This window comes from Lissotriton helveticus, chromosome 12 (genome assembly GCF_964261635.1).
Source record: "Lissotriton helveticus chromosome 12, aLisHel1.1, whole genome shotgun sequence".
Taxonomy (NCBI): domain Eukaryota; kingdom Metazoa; phylum Chordata; class Amphibia; order Caudata; family Salamandridae; genus Lissotriton; species Lissotriton helveticus.
This window is the reverse complement of record NC_136073.1, coordinates 467,768,588-467,789,004: the sequence shown is the minus strand read 5'-3', so window position 1 is coordinate 467,789,004 and position 20,417 is coordinate 467,768,588. Positions and strand designations below refer to the sequence as shown.

The window sequence follows — 20,417 nt, the reverse complement described above, 5'->3', positions numbered from 1 at the left end:
GCCGCTCTGCGAGGCATGGTGTATTGAGGTACGGATTTTGAAGCTCCGCCGATATTGGTCATTGGCTTGTGTAATTGTCCACTGTAAACTATGGCTGTTCATTGGGTAAAGGTTTAGTAGTTCCTCCTTAGTACTGTCTGGTATCATTTTGTAACCTTCCACGCCGACACGCCCTATTACGTGTGTTTTTGCTCAGTAGGCTTTAATTACAGCCTCCGAGCACAATTTTCACAAATAGGGTTGTCCTACCTGATCTTGCAGGCAGGGCACGCTCTCTAACGCTTTTAGAACAAATTATAGTTCTCATTTGCAATGCAATAGGTCTTTCATTTGCAAGAGTTTAAGCTATTGGCCTTGTAAATGACAATGCCTATGCCTTTTATTTATCCGTTTTAAAAACAAAACCTAATAAAAGGCAGTGTCATTTACAATGCCAATAGCTCAAACTCTTAAATGCGAGACCTCTTGCATTGCAAATGCTGGTATAGCTTGTCTGCAGTAATACAAAGGGGACTGACAGACAGTGTGCCAAGTCCAACCTCAACTGCTCGTCCACATTCCTTCTAAATGAGAAGAAAAGCAACAGTCGTTTCGGTCTCTGGCATGATCATTGGCGGGCTAGTGCCACAGTAAGCAAGGTCTAGCACTGCTTAGATTCTCTTCTAAAGGTGATCTGGCCAGAGAGGTCGAGCTGGACTATTCCTCTGGGGCAGGACCAAAACTCGTTTGGGTAAATTGGGTGTTTGTCAGGGCTGGCAAAGTAGGCAAAAAACATCACAGACTTAAACGCATCCAGAATAGATCCCAGAGGCTGAAATTAATTCAAAGTATTCCATCCATCACTTTTTTTTTTTAACCAATCAGAGCTAACGACTGTGGCTCTGCCATCACTGCCTAAAACAATGTATGGGGGGTTCCATCTCATGATCTCAGCACCAATGTATTGTTTGCGCTACGCCGGGTTGAAGAGATGCACATGGGCGTATCCTTTCGTGGAAAATAGCACCCCCCCCCCGCCCCTAAATATTGTCTGCCATCAGGTTCTGTGTCAGCAGTTTTGAGGAGTATCCCCTCTACCGATTGCGTTTAAAGCTGCTGCTTCTGTACAGCTACCAGCTGCAGGAAAATTCATCTTGGGAGACGGAAAAAAAATGCAGATTTTCTACCCATGGATATGCAAACCACAGATTCTGCAGTTACACTAGATTGATTTATGCTAATCACTACAAATTAGAAAGGATAATTCTACTGGGTTGTGCTCTTTTCAAGCAAGCATATTTTAACCGGCTACTTTCAATTAATTAAAATGAGATTTTTTTTTATTTATTCAAGCAACATCTTATGCTCTAAACAATCGACCTCGCCAGCCAGAGAACACAGTTATTTAATGGGTTTGCTGGCAGTTTAATCCATGAACCACTTATAAGGAAACAACTGCAAGCCCACTTTCAAACTGAATGTTCTTTTGCGTTCTAAAGAGGGCTTGAATCGAATGAGCATCCCTTTTCACTCTTTCCATTATTTAACCATTAAAACTGAGTATTTCATGTTGGTCAGATATTCCTCAGGGCATAAAAAATAAAAGTGATGGATGGAATGCTTGAATTAAACTCAGCCACAGGCAATCGCTCGGGCTGCATCCCAACTGAATGTTTTTTGCCCACCAGGACACCTCAGTTTGGGCCCAGCCATATGCAAATCAGTTTTAACCCAGCGCCAATGAGAACAGTCCAGCCCACACTGCCAGGCTCATCAGTCAGGTATAGCTTGATTCCAGTGGCACAGTGAGCACATGACCCATGTCTTGGCATACCCGGCACATGTCAGAAGTTCCTGGCAGAGTCATTTTATGGTTTGTTTATGCTTTAGAGGCTGGCTGCAGCACTCTTAGTTAGGGTTACTGTTAGACTTGGCATGTTTCCCCTGAGTATTTTGCTTTCTGCCCTCCCGGTTTTGACTCTGTTCTTTCTGGCGTAGTTTTTGCGCACTTTTCACACTGCTGATCAGTGATAAAGTGCACGTGCTCCTGTGGTAAATTAGGTTATGGATTGGTGTTTCCACGATTGGATGTTTGGCTTTCTTGTCAGCCCGTAGTAAAGTGCACTGAGTGCGCCATGGACTGTGAATCAAATGCTACAGGTGGCCCTGCAGCATGGATTGTGCCACCCATGTGAGTAGCCCAGAAAAGGCACCTCAGACCTGCCATTGCAGAGTCTGCGCGTAGTTTGTAACTGTCATGTTGACTTCGTCCGTGCACACACTGGCTAGTCCCGAATCTGTCCTTTTCTTACATGTCAGGCACCCCTAAGGTAGGGCAGGGTGCATTGTATGTGAAAGGTAGGACATGTCTGTTGTGTGTAACATGTCCTGATAGTGAATTACAACCTATTTCGTTTTTCACTATTGTAAGGCTACCTGTTCCCCATAGGACAGAATAGGAAGTTTGTTTATAACATCTTCTAAACATAACTGGCCCAGGGAACTAGGTGGGAAAATAACATTTTGTATGCCTGAACTCCGAATCTAAAGATGCATCTTTTAGGTAAGTTGATTTTTACATTGCGTTTGAAAATACCACTTTTGGAAAGTAGGTATTTTCTTGCTCAGGCATCCTGTGTGCATCTGCTGGAATGTGGATTGCCTGACTGGGTTTTGGACGACAGATGGCTAGGAAGCAGGAGTGGCTCCCGATACTCTAGGTAGGTCAGGAAAGGGCTGAATAGACATGGGCTGCGAAGGGGGAAGAGGGAGGAGATTTCCTTGCACCTCAAAAGGCCTGGTCTGCCTCGTACAATGCCGTCTCCACCCCCTGCCAGGAAATCACACCAGAGAAGGCAGAACTTGTTCTGGCTGGGCACAGACACCCTCTGCCTAGAGGATCGATGGATTTTTGGATACAAATACTGGGGCCCAGACCCCTGAACTTTAGAACTCATCTGGATCAAGAAGAGCCGGAGAAGCTGTGAGGAGCAACGACCGCTCTGTGGAGCCCTTTGCTGGGCTGACCTGCAGTGGCTGCTTCTGTATTGGGCAGTGAAAGGACTGTACTTTATGCAACCTAATTTGCGAGTCTCTCCAAGGGCTTGAAGTAGAGCTTGCCCCCTGTTCACAAAGTCTCAGGAACCGCAAAGACTTCAAGCTCTTCTGCCCGCAGCACTGGGGACTGTGTGTTTTGTGCTGCAACAAAGGAAAAGTAACTCTACGACACGGCTGTCGACTCAGTATCCTGATGGCACTGCAGAGGACACCGCCACCCTGGTCTCACCGACGAAGCCTGCTAATGCTGCCACGAGCCCTTGCTCGCACTGCGACCTGTGGGCACTGAATCCGCACTGCCTTGCTTCACGACGCAGCTCCAAGCCAAAAAAGACACTGCTCCTGGCACCGTGGTTTGAGGGCACCGCTCGAAAAGTTACATGACGCACCGCCCTCATTCCGCACCGCAACTTCGACCTACCGGCGCAGCACCATCGACTCCTGTTTGTCAGCCGACGACAGCACTTCAGCAACGATGACGCTGCTTGGACTGTGACCTGCCAGCACCGTGACGAGCACCGCCTTCACCTCGCACCGCGACCCTGATCTCACCGACGACGCCATCTGATGCCGCCACCAAGCCGCTGCTCACACCACGACCTGAGGGCACCGCACGCCACTCTTCGCACCGCAGCACCCGACACCAGCGCTCCTGATCCCAACAGAAATGAGCTCGACCTGCAACGCAAGTGACTTCAAGGGCCTCGGTGCCCTGCATCTCTAACAGGTACTGTTTGCGGGTCTTCCCGACACCGTATCTGGTCTGCGACGCTGCGACCAACCTGAACTGTTTGGCTTGGTTTGCTCACGACGCCACGATAGCCCCGGATGGAGCTATTGACATCAAGGAACTGTTTTTAAAGCGTATTTTGATAACTGTAGATATTTAAGTACTGTATTGTGGATTTATATTGTTTTTGGTCTTGTATATAAAAATATTGGATATTTTTCTAAAACTGGTGTGGTGTCCTTTTGTAGTGCGTACACTGTATTACTGTTGGTTATGTGCAAACGCTTTACACACGGCCTCCAAGATAAGCCTGGTTGTTTGTGCCAAGCTACCAAGGGGGTGAGCAGGGGTTATTTTAGTAGTGTAACTCGCTTACCCTGACTAGGCAGAAGGGCCCCTATTTGGACAAAGGGGCAAGCCCTTGCCAACTAGAGACCCCCATTTTATAGTTGCATTAGCAAAGCCCTTTTGATTTCCATAAAAATATATACATACATCCTTATTTACATGTTTTTTTCTTATGGCTGTGGTCCGTTATTCCGGAATATGTTTGAGTTTTCTCAAGTTGCCCTTTTGTTAAAATGCAATTAAAATGTTCATAAAATAGCAAGCATATGCTTGGAGAAGATAGGTTTATCTGCTCAATAGGACAAGCTAATGTTTTAGGAGACAATATGTTTATTTACAAAAATATTTGAAAAGCTGCTATTTGAATGATCATTTATGTTCAGTGGAGGGGGGGGGGGGTCACTTATGGCATCATTCACTTGGTACATCAAACGCGCAAAAGACGATGAGAGAAAGGCTTTCAATATGTCTAGTCACTGGCAACTGCTAGGGGTGGCATTCCAACCAGTCATTCTTTTGCCCACCATTCCACCTCTGTTTGGCCCTGCCATATGTCAAATCAGTCTTGACCCTGCTTCAATAGGAACAGTCCAGCCCAAACAACTAGGCTAAGCCCTGATAGGGGCTCCTTATTCAGGTGTATCTTTGTTCTAGTGGCAGGGAAATGGTACCCAAAGCGATGGCCACCAGTTAGACTTTTTGCAAGCATTTCTCCCGTTATCTTTTGTGGGTTGGTCATTTACTAAGTGCTAGGTAAGGGTGTGCACATTTTATATATTTCCTTTTTGTATAATTATGCAAAATTTCGGAAAAATTACACAAAATACAAATCTGGCTCTTAGTTATGTTTTTGAGCACGAAGTGCATACTCTCAAACCCCCAAACTCCGAGAACTAAAACAAAACCTGCAAAAAAACTGAAAGAGCTTGGAGAAAGGAGTTCTCCCTGAATAACAAACAAGGAATACAGGGAGGCTATTAAAATCTACGAGCTCGAAATATAAAAAACCAAGGTTCTTTCTTCGAGGATAACATTTCCTTAGCAGCCAATTCCCCTCGTGAAACATTTCTAATTTGCAAAATACGATTGAGAGCTCCTTCTCCCCCGATACCCACTTAGCCAAGGATCAGCGCTGCAATGAACTTGCAGAATATTTTTACAATAAAATCCAAATGATCTACGAATCTTTTGTTCCGCCCGACAGCCACATTACCCCTCATTCAGAGGCACCTTACACCTGGAGTAAGGAACATTATCTTAAGGCCTTCCCCTTAATGAACTATGAATCTTATCAGACCACCTCTGCACTCGTTAAGAGCGGGTCGCCCAGAGACCCAGCCCCACTCAAGATCTTGAACCAGGTGGCAGTTAGTTGGTCCGGTCATTTTGGATTTGATCAACTCCTCCATATCCACCTCGGTGGTTCGCTCCTTATGGAAAAAAGCCATGGTTAAATCCCTTTTAAAAATACCTAGCCTGGATCCAGACTGGCTTGGTAACTACAGACCTACCTCACTCCTCCCAGGAATTAGCAAAATACTGGAGAAGCATGTCAATTCAGCACTTTCTGTACCCCTGGAATCTAATAATCTTCTCCATTGCTCTCAAACCAGTTTCCGCCCCCACCAAGGTATGGAAACCGCCTTATTAGCAATTGTGGCAGAATCCAGAGAGATCCTCAATACAGGAGGCTCCTCGGCCGTGATCCTTTAAGATCTCAGCGTGGCCTTTGACACGGTTAACCATCTTATTCTGGTCCAACGACTGAGAAAGATGGGCGTGTCCGGAGTAGCCCTCACCGGGCTGCAATCCTTTCAGGAAGAAAGATCTTTCCAGGTTTGAGGGTGAGGCAACCTCGAAATCCTGGCCCCTCCACTGTGGGGTTCCCCAGGGATCTTACCTGAGCCCAACACTTTAACGCCTACATGGCACCTCTTGCGGACATAGTTCTTCTCTATAGGGTGCACATTGTGACCTATGCTGATGACACTCAACTGGCTGTGGCGCTTAACCATTCAGACAGGGCCTCTGCCGACCTCTGTACCTGCCTTGAAGAGGTAGCCAAGTGGCTGAAACTCTCCTACCTGAAATTAAATGGTGATAAAACCGAGCACATTCTCCTTGGTAATCCTTCTCTTTTTAAGGCAGACATTATGTGGCCAGCCTAGATGGGCACTGCACCTGTTCCCAAGTCAGAGATAAAAAGCCTGGGCTTCTGGCTGGACTCAGACCTCCGCTTCAAAGTCCAGGCCAGATAGGTGGTGGCCTCCTGCTTTGGCATCATAAGGATGCTTCGTAAAGTGCTTCCTCTGCTCCCTTTTCAAGCAAGAAAGCTCATGGTCCAGGCGCTTAGTCTTTCGCACCTGGACTACGGCAATGCCTTATTCCTTGGAGCCCCGAGTTCGGTCCTCCCTTAACTCCAAACAGTACAGAACTGCGCCGCAAGGACCTCATGGGGACCCAGAGCCGGCAGTCTGCAAAACCGGCTATGAAAGCTCTCCATTGGCTCCCTGTCCGGGAGAGAGTCCACTTTAAGGCCTTATGCATCACCCACAAGATGGGAGGGAAAGGACCAGAGATTATCTCCTCTATGGTCAAGCCCTATCAAGCCAATAGGCGACTGCGCTCTGACGAGCAATACCTGGCAGTCCCCAGAATGAAAAGAGATAGAAGCGGCGGCCGACCATTTTCATACAATGCTGCCAAACTCTGGATTCCCTTCCTCTTCAGCTACGAAGGGAATCCACTCACATGGCCTTCGGCAAGCTGCTGAAAACATGGCACTTTACTAAGTGATTCTCAGAAGCCTCAGTTATTCCCCAGCGCTGGGATGCCTACGGGTAGCTACGCGCTCTATAAGTGCTACTTCATTCATTCACATGTCCCCATCGACCCCTCTCCAGAATTGCTGTATTACAAGGCAGTTCCACAGCATGTGAAAGAACGTACCCTCCTGTACACATCCCGTAAGACATGTCAATGAGGGTGTCCTCCCTGTTGGGGCTAATCGTGTTCTTGAGTAGTAGGGTCGATGTAAAATTATAAGTTGGACCAAACGAAACCTAACTCTAATCGCTATCTTGCCAAGGCTCTGGATGGCTTCCATTGTATAATCTTCATCTAAGCCACCCAGGTCCCCCTGTGAAGCTTCCCGCAGTGCCACAAGTGGGTCAGGGGAGTTATTAACCGACTTCTCATAAATTATGGAGGTGGCTTTCTCAGTGATAGGTTTTGAAAGAAGTCGATCCTCCAGAGACCAAGACATTAGCAGCTGCTCCCCCTCTAGTATGCGTCATTGTAGGGCATGTACCTGCTGTAGATACTGCTCTCTTTCTGCTTCCCTCATCCCAAATTCTTGGCTCAGGGATTCAAATGTTATGTAGACCTGGTCCCGCACGACATCTCTCAGATGCTCTATTATAAGCTCCCAACCCACAAGGCTTTTCGAGTCTGCCACATCCTTAAGCAGGTCACTGTCCCAGAGTGGCATCCTGTTGGTGATTTTACCACTCCAACCCAAGAAGCTTGTGGCCTCCCTCAGATAGCCATCACTTCTTGCTCATGATGCAGCACAATAACTAAAAAGAGGTCTTGTTTTTGAGCCTCAGAAATTTAACTTTTTTCATGGCATGGTTACCTTCCACCATACAAGAGCTTGGACTTTGAAGACTGGATTTAAGAAATGCAAATTATGAAATCCAATCAGTGCTGAGGCACTGTATTTTCTGCATAATCCAGGGTTGTCCACTTATTTTTTAATTCATGCATTCATTTGCCCTGTAATTGATTTAAATAAACAGGGATTGCTCACTTCAACCACAATGCACCTTCACATTCATAACTGCTTCCATTAACACTCTGAAGAGATTCATAGTGAGCTGCAACGAAGCTATTAAGGTATATCCATTCAAATAAAATAGGCTTCATGAATAGAAGAGTCCCATGTAACACCCTCTTACAGAACATTACATTCTTATTTATAGCATCACATCTCCAACTAGGTAGAAGGAATGTGTGGATCAGTGATTCCATGGTTCCAAGCTCTTGTAAACCTACCAGGGAAGATGAAAATGAAGAAAGCGCCGATGCCGCCAATGATGGAGATGACTTCACTGATGTCTGGAACAAACATGGCAAAGATGAGCGTCACGAAAATCCACAGGAAAGTGAGCACGATTCGAACACACTTTTCATAGGGTTCTGTGATCACCAGGTATCTGCGCTTGTAGTTGATCCAGTATTCTTGCACGACAGCCCTAGCAAACAGACACCTGCCAATTAATGCCAACTTTATGTGAAGGGGAGAACAACAGGAGAAGGCATTGAAAATTCATAAACCGATCAGTGCTTGCTTGCTCTTTGTTATGAACAACATTTTAGAATATCTAGATGCAAGTCAATGAAGCATTCAATTATCAAACAAAGCAAAAAGACAAGATGATAAGCCACTATCACAAGAAATGCATAGGAGATTGAATTTCCTATTCCAGACACCTTCATGCTTGTGAAATAAAAAATTGCCATGAGCCATCTTGACACTTTGTCAAAGATGCAGTGAACTCTTTGCTCTCCCTCCTATGTCAAAAACACACAATTTGTGATTTAATTATAAGTCCACGTGAGTGTACTATGATTGGAGCTTGTTCTAGATAATAGAAAAGAGAGGACATTTGTTTAAAATGCACCATCTTAGTTCCCATGCCACCTGTTGGATAGACAAGGATTTTTTTGAAGATTCTGCAATCACCTGGTGATCCCAACAACTATATTCATGCAAATATTCCAGCATATAAAATCAGAACATATGTTTTGTCTGTCTCTGAAAAGGTGTCAGGTTTATCATGACCATATATAAGGGTATTGAGAATATAGAGGGGATTTCCTCATGATAGATTGCCTGCTTGCGGAGCTATCAATTTTGCTAATCTAGGTGTTTTTTACAACAGTTTAGCTCAAACGTGATCTGGATTATTTCTCCAAATCCGCCTTTTCCAAATGTATTTGTGATCTGCCACTAATCAGACAGCAAGTGGTAATGGGGATTGACCTCTTCAGGTGATACTCATAACATTTGGATATCATGACAAAACACAGGATTCGAATATGGTCATTACATTTTTAGAGGGGTATTCCTTCTAACTTCTTTTTGAAGTCCCATCAGACATCTTTGACAACGATCATCAGATCATGGTACAGTTAACAAATTCTCCCTGTAGGGTTGTAACCCTAACCACCTCATGTTCTGAATCTTAAATATGCCAAGTGGAAAGGTACACAAAGGCAATAAATAATATAGGATATAAACATATTTTAGGAGGGTCTTCACTTGTATAGGAACTGAAAAAGCAATATTAAATGCTATTACATTGCAGGTGGTGGTTTGCTCCCATATCTTCAGTCCCAGTCTCCTTTTCCAAATGATTTACTCTATTCGACTTGCTCCTTTCGATCAGGAAGTTCTAAAATGCACACTGTCTTTGTGGTGTGAACAATCAGACCATATCAGAATGGCTTCGACAATTGAGGAGATAAAGCGAGGAGTCTAAATTATTTTTACGTTAAACATTCATCTACGGGCACAATTTTGTTAACTGGAGCCAGCAGCTCCAAAAAAAAGGGGGCAACCTCAAACAACTGGCCGCTATATAGGGCTAAGTTCCCTAACGCAACCCCTACCAGGAGGTATCTAGTGACCTCACCAGCTCCCTTCTATGTAGCAGTAAATTGGCTTTTAACATTCAATCACTACTGTAATTTGTTCAGAAAGCTATGCAAAGACGTACAACATGGATTGGTGTATGGACATGTTGGCAGAGGGTTACGGAGCAGTAAGCGGGATATCAATTGCGGTCCTTCAAATACCTGCCCAGCAGGAGAACGATGGGGTAGATCGTAATAATGGAAACAGCGAAGAGTACTCTTGCTATCATGACAACTATGTCATTTCCAGGGTAGGACATCAGAATATCAGCAGCAACGTTGTCCCCAAATGTCAAATAGCCGTAAAGTCCTAGAAAAGAAGAGTGGAGACAAACTGGAAATTAGAAGATACAACAGAACAATAATCACCAGATTCTACTTTAAGCAGCCGTGGAGAAGGCTAGTAATGCCTCTGATTTGCATTAAAAAACAAGGTAAAATAGCAATAAGAAGTTTTCTCAATACATCCTTCACTCAAATGATTGCTATCATTTTTCGAGAGGATCGCTGAAAGATCATTGTTTGTGTGATATGCACATGGATGGGAGCAGCAGACGGACACCAACACAACATTCAGCATTATAGATAGGTAACAGTGAATAAGCAGGGATGTTTTTAAGTGAGCGATTCTGAGTGACAAAACCAACAACGAAAGCGAAACTTAATGGTCTTTGATGTTACTCAGAGCTTTAATGTGAACAAGCACTGGCGTTGCCAATAGGTTTCGCATTTGGAAAGTTGGAGCTATTGGTTTTGTAAATGACATTTTATATTTATATATGGTTATTGACAATGCCAATAACGATATATAAATATAAAATGTCATTTACAAAACCAATAGTACTGTCCCACAGTCCCGCATCTGCGAGAGGGTGGGGTTACACCCGAGGTGCCTGGGGGCTTCACTGGGCGGGCATGCGTAGAATCCAATATGTTAACGGAGTACGACTGTGCCAGGGGAAGCGTGTGCAACCCCTAGCTCTAGTGAGAAACAGATGCAAACAGATAGAAATGAGGAAGTCGCAGCACTATTGGGTGGGAGTGCATAGGCAGTTTAAGAGAGATTACTAACTGCAAACTGATACGTATTGTAGCGATAGGAGTTTACATTGTCAAGCTGCCGGCGGGGGAGAGCTCCTGGCAAATGGCCTCGCAATGCTGGCAAATGGCCGGAGGGAAGCCGGATGGGGGCGGGAGAGCCTGGTGGGGGGGCGGGAATGCGAGCGAGGGGACGAGAAGTGTGGCAGGCGGATTAGGGAGATGCGCGTGCTTGTGTGTCACGTGACCCGCTTTTGTGGTCACGTGACCCGCTTTTGTGGTCACGTGACTCACATGCACTGTGAAAAAACCGCAGTGGTTTGACGAGTCGATGGAGCACTTGAATTCTCGCCTATTACATTCGCAAGCGAATGATAATAGGCGAAACCTAAAAACATCCCTGGAATTCACTTTGTGCCAGTGCATCATTTTATGTTACGTATATCCCAGAAAATCATCAGCTCCTGCTTTCAACTGCTATGCAGGGGCAGGAGGTAGCCATCCAACTCTCCACCCTCTAACACCTCACCCTCTTCCCTTAGCTGTGCCCTCTATCCTCCATTGGAGCACAGAGCCACCACTGTGCAGGCAGGCTCTCAGAAAGCCCTGTCAGAGCAGCTTGGAATTATTTTACTACTTAGCAAAAGTGGGTTACAACTTTGTTTCCCACTGTTGCTCCATCATAGCAGTGAAAAACCAGATTTTGAATTTGGTGTTCACACTAGTGACTTTCAGTGAGAGCCATACATAACAAATAGATGGTAAAGTGTTTAAATGCGTGATTGAGAAACTTTGATTTCATGTAACTTTACTGAGAAGCCCTCCAACAGACACCATCCAGGAGACAGCCGGAGAGCCATTCTATAGCATGGGCTGGAAACTTGGTTGTCCCTGCACACGCTCTTCTCATCTGCTCCCTATCTTCACACGGTGAAGAGGGAAACACGTTGGCTGTAATCAGGTCGATAAATTGTTGTCAACTACAGACTGAACGAAATCATGCTATTGCTCGTGAAATATCTTTGAATAATAATTTGGATCAAGTAGCAGTGCTTAATTTGAGCCAGTGGTTTCCGGTGCTCAGCACAGGCAATTTATTTCTGGTGCTCGGCACCAGCACTTGATTGTCAACACCGCTCTTAGGACAGTCTGCCAATTATTTATTATTATTAATACACTATACATTAAAACATGACTAATGTATGCCTCCCAGCCATTCCTTCAGCTTTGGGGACCTGGTACAAACAGAATCGTCGCACTTGCAGAAGAGAGGTCTTGTTAGTAGTTGTTTTGGGAGCGATGACGGGGCGATGGGTGGTGCAAGCTGCAGTACCCTCTGGGTCAGGGTTACAAATGATGCACTGTCAAGTAGTACATTGGGAATACATGGCTCTTAATTGGCTGCTGCCTCTTTGATATTTTGTTTGGGACTTAACGGTGGGCAACCAGTTGTTGGAGGAGGGCACAACCTTGTGCGACGGTGGAAACAACTGGAAAGCGCAGTGGGAAAGGCTGAGGATTGCCAGTTTGTACGCTGGATGTCTACTGAGGACTTCGATGAGAATGTGTCACGAGATCAGGGTACAGAGAACAAACTCTCCTTGGGGGTTGTAACCTCATGTTCTGAATCTTAAATCTTCCGAGTGCAAAGGTACAAAGGCAATAATACAAGAGAAAAAAATATTTAGGCAGGGTTACACATATATAGGAACTTGCAATGGCAAAACGAAATACTATTATATTGTATATGGAGTTTTGTGTGCCGTTCTCCAGTACACAGGGAAGGTGGGTTGATTTTGCCTTGGTAGTGCAGAACTTGCATTATCTCAGTGTCTGAGTTAGTGCTTCTGATGAGTGAAGGAGACAGAATTAGAGTGGTACAGAACCCTCACTTGCAAAGTGCTAGAAAGATGTCTTTGGCAAACTCATTCTGGAAATAGGTTGTACACGGCCTGCACCATCCACAATTTTATTAGTAGTATTTAGATCATATTTTATATGTATTTTAAAGCATTTATTTGTAGTATCGATATAGTGCAAACCTCGCCCGAGTCCACAATAAATGCTATCCCATCGAATCTAAAAAGGGATGTACATGTTCCATCCCTTTCAACCACTTACTTCGTCATCCACAATAACAATGTATCCCTCGGGGCTGCATTTTTTGGCACAAAACAGGTTTTAGCGGATTAAAAAGAAGCATTTCAAATAAATGGCACGGTTCCCAAGCTTGAATAGAAAACTCTGCCTTGTTCACATTTCTTGCTGCCAGGAGGTAATGCTTTCTTTGCTAATTAGAAACTCCGCTGTATTACAGCATCCACAAACATTGCCGGATTATACAAATGTTCACCAAGTCAGCAAGGATAAATCTTCAAGCGCATTGCAAGCCTTTTACTAATGATTTAGGCGTTTGCCTGAAAGCCTCACGTGAAAGCTCGTTTTTAGGTCTCGCCTGTCGATGCGCATGCGCATCGAGCTTGCGAGCCTATTGCGGCTTAAACAACCTTTAACTAAGAAGCAAGGAATCCTGGCGATTCCTTGCAGTGCCCGTGACTTTTAAGCTCAATGCGCATGTGCATTGAGCTTAAAAGCGCGTGCACATCAGTTCCCTCAGCCGCAATCGCCGTCTGTTCCCTCAGCCGCATTCCTCCGACACCTTTTGAAGTGAAGCTTAGCTTCACTTCAAAGGCCCCGGCTTCTTCACACCCACATGCCGCTCTCCCCGCTCCGCCCCCTCCCCTGCCCGCCATGTGCATTTCTCCTACACCCCCTCCCCACAGCAATGCCCTCCGTCTGTTTTACAATTTGAAGAGGTGCCTCCTCACATTTCACTTCACTGCCTTCCAACCTCATGGTTGAAACTTTAGTCACCATCTCCTGTTTGTCGTACCCCAAGCAGCGGTGCACGCACTACCAATCCTTCTGTTATGCCACATCTCGCAGCTTACATTCCTTCTCTCTTTCTATTCCTCTCCACGTTTCTGCCTCTTTCACTTTCTCTTCCAACTCTCTCCCTCCCTCTCCATTTACTTACACTAATCTCGCATATACCCCAAGCAGCTGTGCCCGCACTACCAATCCTTCTGTTATGCCACATCTCGCAGCTTAGATTCCTTCGCTCTTTCTTTTACTCTCCACGTTTCTGCCTGTTTCACTCTCTCTTCCAACTCTCACCCCCTCTCCATTTACTTACACAAATCTCGCAGATACCCCAAGCAGATTTCCCCGCACTACCAATCCTTCTGTTATGCCACATCTCGCAGCTTAGATTCCTTCGCTCTTTCTTTTCTTTTCCTATCAACGTTTCTGCCTCTTTCACTCTCTTCCAACTCTCTCCCCCTCTCCATTTACTTACACAAATCTCGCATATACCCCAAGCAGCTGTGCCCGCACTACCAATCCTTCTGTTATGCCACATCTCGCAGCTTAGATTCCTTCGCTCTTTCTTTTACTCTCCACGTTTCTGCCTGTTTCACTCTCTTCCAACTCTCACCCCCCTCTCCATTTACTTACACAAATCTCGCAGATACCCCAAGCAGATTTCCCCGCACTACCAATCCTTCTGTTATGCCACATCTCGCAGCTTAGATTCCTTCGCTCTTTCTTTTCCTATCAACGTTTCTGCCTCTTTCACTCTCTCTTCCAACTCTCTCCCCCCTCTCCATTTACTTACACAAATCTCGCAGATACCCCAAGCAGCGGTGCACGCACTACCAATCCTTCTGTTATGCCACATCTCGCAGCTTAGATTCCTTCGCTCTTTCTTTTACTCTCCACGTTTCTGCCTGTTTCACTCTCTCTTCCAACTCTCTCCCCCCCTCTCCATTTACTTACACAAATCTCGCAGATACCCCAAGCAGCTGTGCCCGCACTACCAATCCTTCTGTTATGCCACATCTCTTACTTTACAGATTCGCACTTTCTTTTCCTCTCCACGTTTCTGCCTCTTTCACTCCCTCTTCCAACTTTCTCCCTCCACCTCCATTTACTTACACAAATCTTGGTGAGGCACAGGCAGCAACACTCCAAGCTTCCCTCACACACAGAGCAGGTACAGCACAGGCAGCAACAGTGCAAGCTTCCCTCACACATAGATCAGGTACAGCACAGGCGGCAGCAGTGCAAGCTTCCATCACACACGGAGCAGGTACAGCACAGGCAACGGCAATGCAAGCTTCACTCAAACACGGAGCAGGTACAGCACAGCCAACAGCAGTGCAAGCTTCCCTTACACATGGAACAGGTACAGCACAGACAGCAGCAGTGCAAGCTTCCCTCACACATAGATCAGGTACAGCACAGGCGGCAGCAGTGCAAGCTTCCCTCACACACGGAGCAGGTACAGCACAGGCAACAGCAGTGCAATCTTCCCTTACACATGGAACAGGTACAGCACCGACAGCAGCAGTGCAAGCTTCCCTCACACATAGATCAGGTACAGCACAGGCGGCAGCAGTGCAAGCTTCCCTCACACACAGAGCAGGTACAGCACAGGCAGCAGCAGTGCAAGCTTCCCTCACACATAGATCAGGTACAGCACAGGCGGCAGCAGTGCAAGCTTCCCTTACACAAATCTCGCAGATACCCCGAGCAGCTGTGCCCGCACTAACAATCGTTCTGTTATGCCACATCTCGCAGCTTAGATTCCTTTGCTCTTTCTTTTCTTTTCCTATCAACGTTTCTGCCTCTTTCACTCTCTCTTCCAACTCTCTCCCCCCTCTCCATTTACTTACACAAATATCGCATATACCCCAAGCAGCTGTGCCCGCACTACCAATCCTTCTGTTATGCCACATCTCGCAATCTTCCATCACACACGGAGCTGGTACAGCACAGGCAACGGCAATGAAAGCTTCACTCAAACACGGAGCAGGTACAGCACAGGCAACAGCAGTGCAAGCTTCCCTTACACATGGAACAGGTACAGCACCGACAGCAGCAGTGCAATCTTCCCTCACACATAGATCAGGTACAGCACAGGCGGCAGCAGTGCAAGCTTCCCTCACACACAGAGCAGGTACAGCACAGGCAGCAGCAGTGCAAGCTTCCCTCACACATAGATCAGGTACAGCACAGGCGGCAGCAGTGCAAGCTTCCCTTACACATGGAACAGGTACAGCACCGACAGCAGCAGTGCAAGCTTCCCTCACACATAGATCAGGTACAGCACAGGCAACAGCAGTGCAAGCTTCCCTTACACATGGAACAGGTACAGCACCGACAGCAGCAGTGCAAGCTTCCCTCACACATAGATCAGGTACAGCACAAGAGGCAGCAGTGCAAGCTTCCATCACACACGGAGCAGGTACAGCACAGGCAACGGCAACGCAAGCTTCACTCAAACACGGAGCAGGTACAGCACAGCCAACAGCAGTGCAAGCTTCCCTTACACATGGAACAGGTACAGCACCGACAGCAGCAGTGCAAGCTTCCCTCACACATAGATCAGGTACAGCACAGGCGGAAGCAGTGCAAGCTTCCCTCACACACGGAGCAGGTACAGCACAGCCAACAGCAGTGCAAGCTTCCCTTACACATGGAACAGGTACAGCACCGACAGCAGCAGTGCAAGCTTCCCTCACACATAGATCAGGTACAGCACAGGCGGCAGCAGTGCAAGCTTCCCTCACACACTGAGCAGGTACAGCACAGGCAACAGCAGTGCAAGCTTCCCTTACACATGGAACAGGTACAGCACCGACAGCAGCAGTGCAAGCTTCCCTCACACATAGATCAGGTACAGCACAGGCGGAAGCAGTGCAAGCTTCCCTCACACACAGAGCAGGTACAGCACAGGCAGCAGCAGTGCAAGCTTCCCTCACACATAGATCAGGTACAGCACAGGCGGCAGCAGTGCAAGCTTCCCTTACACAAATCTCGCAGATACCCCGAGCAGCTGTGCCCGCACTACCAATCCTTCTGTTATGCCACATCTCGCAGCTTAGATTCCTTTGCTCTTTCTTTTCCTATCAACGTTTCTGCCTCTTTCACTCTCTTCCAACTCTCTCCCCCCTCTCCATTTACTTACACAAATATCGCATATACCCCAAGCAGCTGTGCCCGCATTACCAATCCTTCTGTTATGCCACATCTCGCAATCTTCCATCACACACGGAGCAGGTACAGCACAGGCAACAGCAGTGCAAGCTTCCCTTACACATGGAACAGGTACAGCACCGACAGCAGCAGTGCAAGCTTCCCTCACACATAGATCAGGTACAGCACAGGCGGCAGCAGTGCAAGCTTCCCTCACACACAGAGCAGGTACAGCACAGGCAGCAGCAGTGCAAGCTTCCCTCACACATAGATCAGGTACAGCACAGGCGGCAGCAGTGCAAGCTTCCATCACACACGGAGCAGGTACAGCACAGGCAACAGCAATGTAAGCTTCCCTCAAACACGGAGCAGGTACAGCACAGGCAACAGCAGTGCAAGCTTCCCTTACACATGGAACAGGTACAGCACAGGCAACAGCAGTGCAAGCTTCCCTTACACATGGAACAGGTACAGCACCGACAGCAGCAGTGCAAGCTTCCCTCACACATAGATCAGGTATAGCACAGGCGGCAGCAGTGCAAGCTTCCATCACACACGGAGCAGGTACAGCACAGGCAACGGCAATGCAAGCTTCACTCAAACACGGAGCAGGTACAGCACAGCCAACAGCAGTGCAAGCTTCCCTTACACATGGAACAGGTACAGCACCGACAGCAGCAGTGCAAGCTTCCCTCACACATAGATCAGGTACAGCACAGGCGGCAGCAGTGCAAGCTTCCCTCACACACAGAGCAGGTACAGCACAGGCAGCAGCAGTGCAAGCTTCCCTCACACATAGATCAGGTACAGCACAGGCGGCAGCAGTGCAAGCTTCCCTTACACATGGAACAGGTACACCACCGACAGCAGCAGTGCAAGCTTCCCTCACACACCGTCACACACCCTCAGCTTCACACACCCTCACTCACCCTCACACACACACACACACACACACACACACATACACATACAACAACAAAAAGAAGAATAGAAATAAACTATCCTAATCCACACTCTAACTCCTAGATTGAAATCCTGAGTCCTAATTCACCCTAATAAACTAACAGCCTAATTCACCCTACAAATACACCCTCAAGATACGCAACAGAAAGACATCCTAGAAAATAACAACCAAAGTAAAAATACGCGCAATGATGTTTTTCAAGCTTCAGGTCACCAAACTAACAATTATTAGGACAACAGAACACCAACAAAAGAACGAAGAAATCTCGGTCAGGATGCGAGGACGAGGATGTACAAACACAAAAGTAAAACAGCCTATTTTTAACTTGGGTAATAAACAAGCACTATTCATCCGGTAAATGGGACGGATTAAACACAATTGTCACGAGTTACACACAAAGCCGTAGGCATATAACAATAGCAGTTCATCACACGGATTTACATCAAATATAGAAAACATATTACGCAAGTTGGATTCAGCGCTAACATCCCTCAGCCGCACTCCTCCCACACCCCCGCTACGCCCCCTCCCCTGCCTGCCGTGTCGCGTTGCTTCAGGTATCTTAGCCCCACTCCAGGCCCCTGCTGCTTTCACACCCTCATGCCGCTCTCCCAGCTCACCCCCTCCCCTGCCCGCCGTCTCAGTTATCTTAGCCCCACTCCAGGCCCCTGCTGCTTTCACACCCTCATGCCGCTCTCCCCGCTCTCCCCCTCCCCTGCCCGCCGTCTCAGTTATCTTAGCCGCACTACATGCCCCTGCTGCTTTCACACCTTCATGCCGCTCTCCCCGCTCACCCCCTCCCCTGCCCGCCGGGTCACATTCATCCCCCCTCCCCTTCTCTGCCTTCCCTCCATTCACCCCAGCGCGACTTCTCCTCCCCCCCTAATTACATGCCTTTCACGGCAGCTCTCTCGCACATCAAAGGCTGCCCCCCACGCCTCGCAACAGACTTTGTTGGCCCCGAGGCAACCAGTTCTGACACACACCAACTTACAGCTTGACTTGTACTGACCCTGCACCCCAGCAGACATGCAAGCATCAGACATCCACTATCATCAGACATATATATTCACCCACTCTGCTTCAGTCACCCACTTACACAAATCGCGCCGATACCCCGAGCAGCAGTGCCCGCACTAGCGAGCGTTCTGTTATGCCACATCTCTCAGGTTACAGATCCCTTCTCTCTTTCTATTCCTCTACACGTTTCTGCCTCTTTCACTCTCTCTTCCAACTCTCTCCCCCCTCTCCATTTACTTACACTAATCTCGCAGATACCCCAAGCAGCAGTGCCCGCACTACCAATCCTTCTGTTATGCCACATCTCTCAGCTTACATATTCCTTCGCTCTTTCTTTTACTCTCCACGTTTCGGCCTCTTTCACTCTCTCTTCCAACTCTCTCCCCCTCTCCATTTACTTACACAAATCGCGCAGAAACCCTAAGCAGCAGTGCCCGCACTACCAATCCTTCTGTTATGCCACATCTCTCAGCTTACATATTCCTTCGCTCTTTCTTTTACTCTCCACGTTTCTGCCTCTTTCACTCTCTCTTCCAACTCTCTCCCTCGTCTCCATTTACTTACACAGAGCAGGTACACCACAGGCATCAACAGTGCAAGCTTCCCTCACACACAGAGCAGGTACAGCACAGGCAGCAACAGTGCAAGCTTCCATCACACATGGAGCAGGTACAGCACAGGCAACAGCAATGTAAGCTTCCCTCAAACACGGAGCAGGTACAGCACAGGCAACAGCAGTGCAAGCTTCCCTTACACATGGAACAGGTACAGCACCGACAGCAGCAGTGCAAGCTTCCCTCACACACAGAGCAGGTACAGCACAGGCAGCAGCAGTGCAAGCTTCCCTCACACATAGATCAGGTACAGCACAGGCGGCAGCAGTGCAAGCTTCCCTCACACATACATCAGGTACAGCACAGGCGGCAGCAGTGCAAGCTTCCCCTACACATGGAACAGGTACAGCACCGACAGCAGCAGTGCAAGCTTCCCTCACACATAGATCAGGTACAGCACAGGCGGCAGCAGTGCAAGCTTCCCTCACACATAGATCAGGTACAGCACAGGCGGCAGCAGTGCAAGCTTCCCTCACACATACATCAGGTACAGCACAGGCGGCAGCAGTGCAAACTTCCCTTACACATGGAACAGGTACAGCACCGACAGCAGCAGTGCAAGCTTCCCTCACACATAGATCAGGTACAGCACAGGCGGCAGCAGTGCAAGCTTCCCTCACACATAGATCAGGTACAGCACAGGCGGCAGCAGTGCAAGCTTCCCTCACACATAGATCAGGTACAGCACAGGCGGCAGCAGTGCAAGCTTCCCTCACACACGGAGCAGGTACAGCACAGGCAACAGCAGTGCAAGCTTCCCTTACACATGGAACAGGTACAGCACCGACAGCAGCAGTGCAAGCTTCCCTCACACACCGTCACACACCCTCAGCTTCACACACCCTCACTCACCCTCACACACACACACACATACAACAACAAAAGGAATAATAGAAATAAACTATCCTAATCCACACTCTAACTCCAA

At 47.4% G+C, this 20,417-nt stretch overlaps 1 protein-coding gene across 2 annotated transcripts in view; it reads right to left on the bottom strand.

The window, feature by feature from the left end:
• SLC38A8 (solute carrier family 38 member 8) overlaps window positions 1-20,417 on the bottom strand; it is a 401,988-nt gene that overhangs the window by 69,752 nt on the left and 311,819 nt on the right. For both annotated transcript variants that reach the window (XM_078671218.1, XM_078671219.1), the window contains exons 7-8: window positions 9,977-10,124; window positions 8,171-8,370 (exon numbers count right to left, since the gene is read on the bottom strand). In XM_078671218.1, the coding sequence (XP_078527344.1) occupies window positions 8,171-8,370; window positions 9,977-10,124 (348 nt within the window). The remainder of the gene's footprint in view (window positions 1-8,170; window positions 8,371-9,976; window positions 10,125-20,417) is intronic.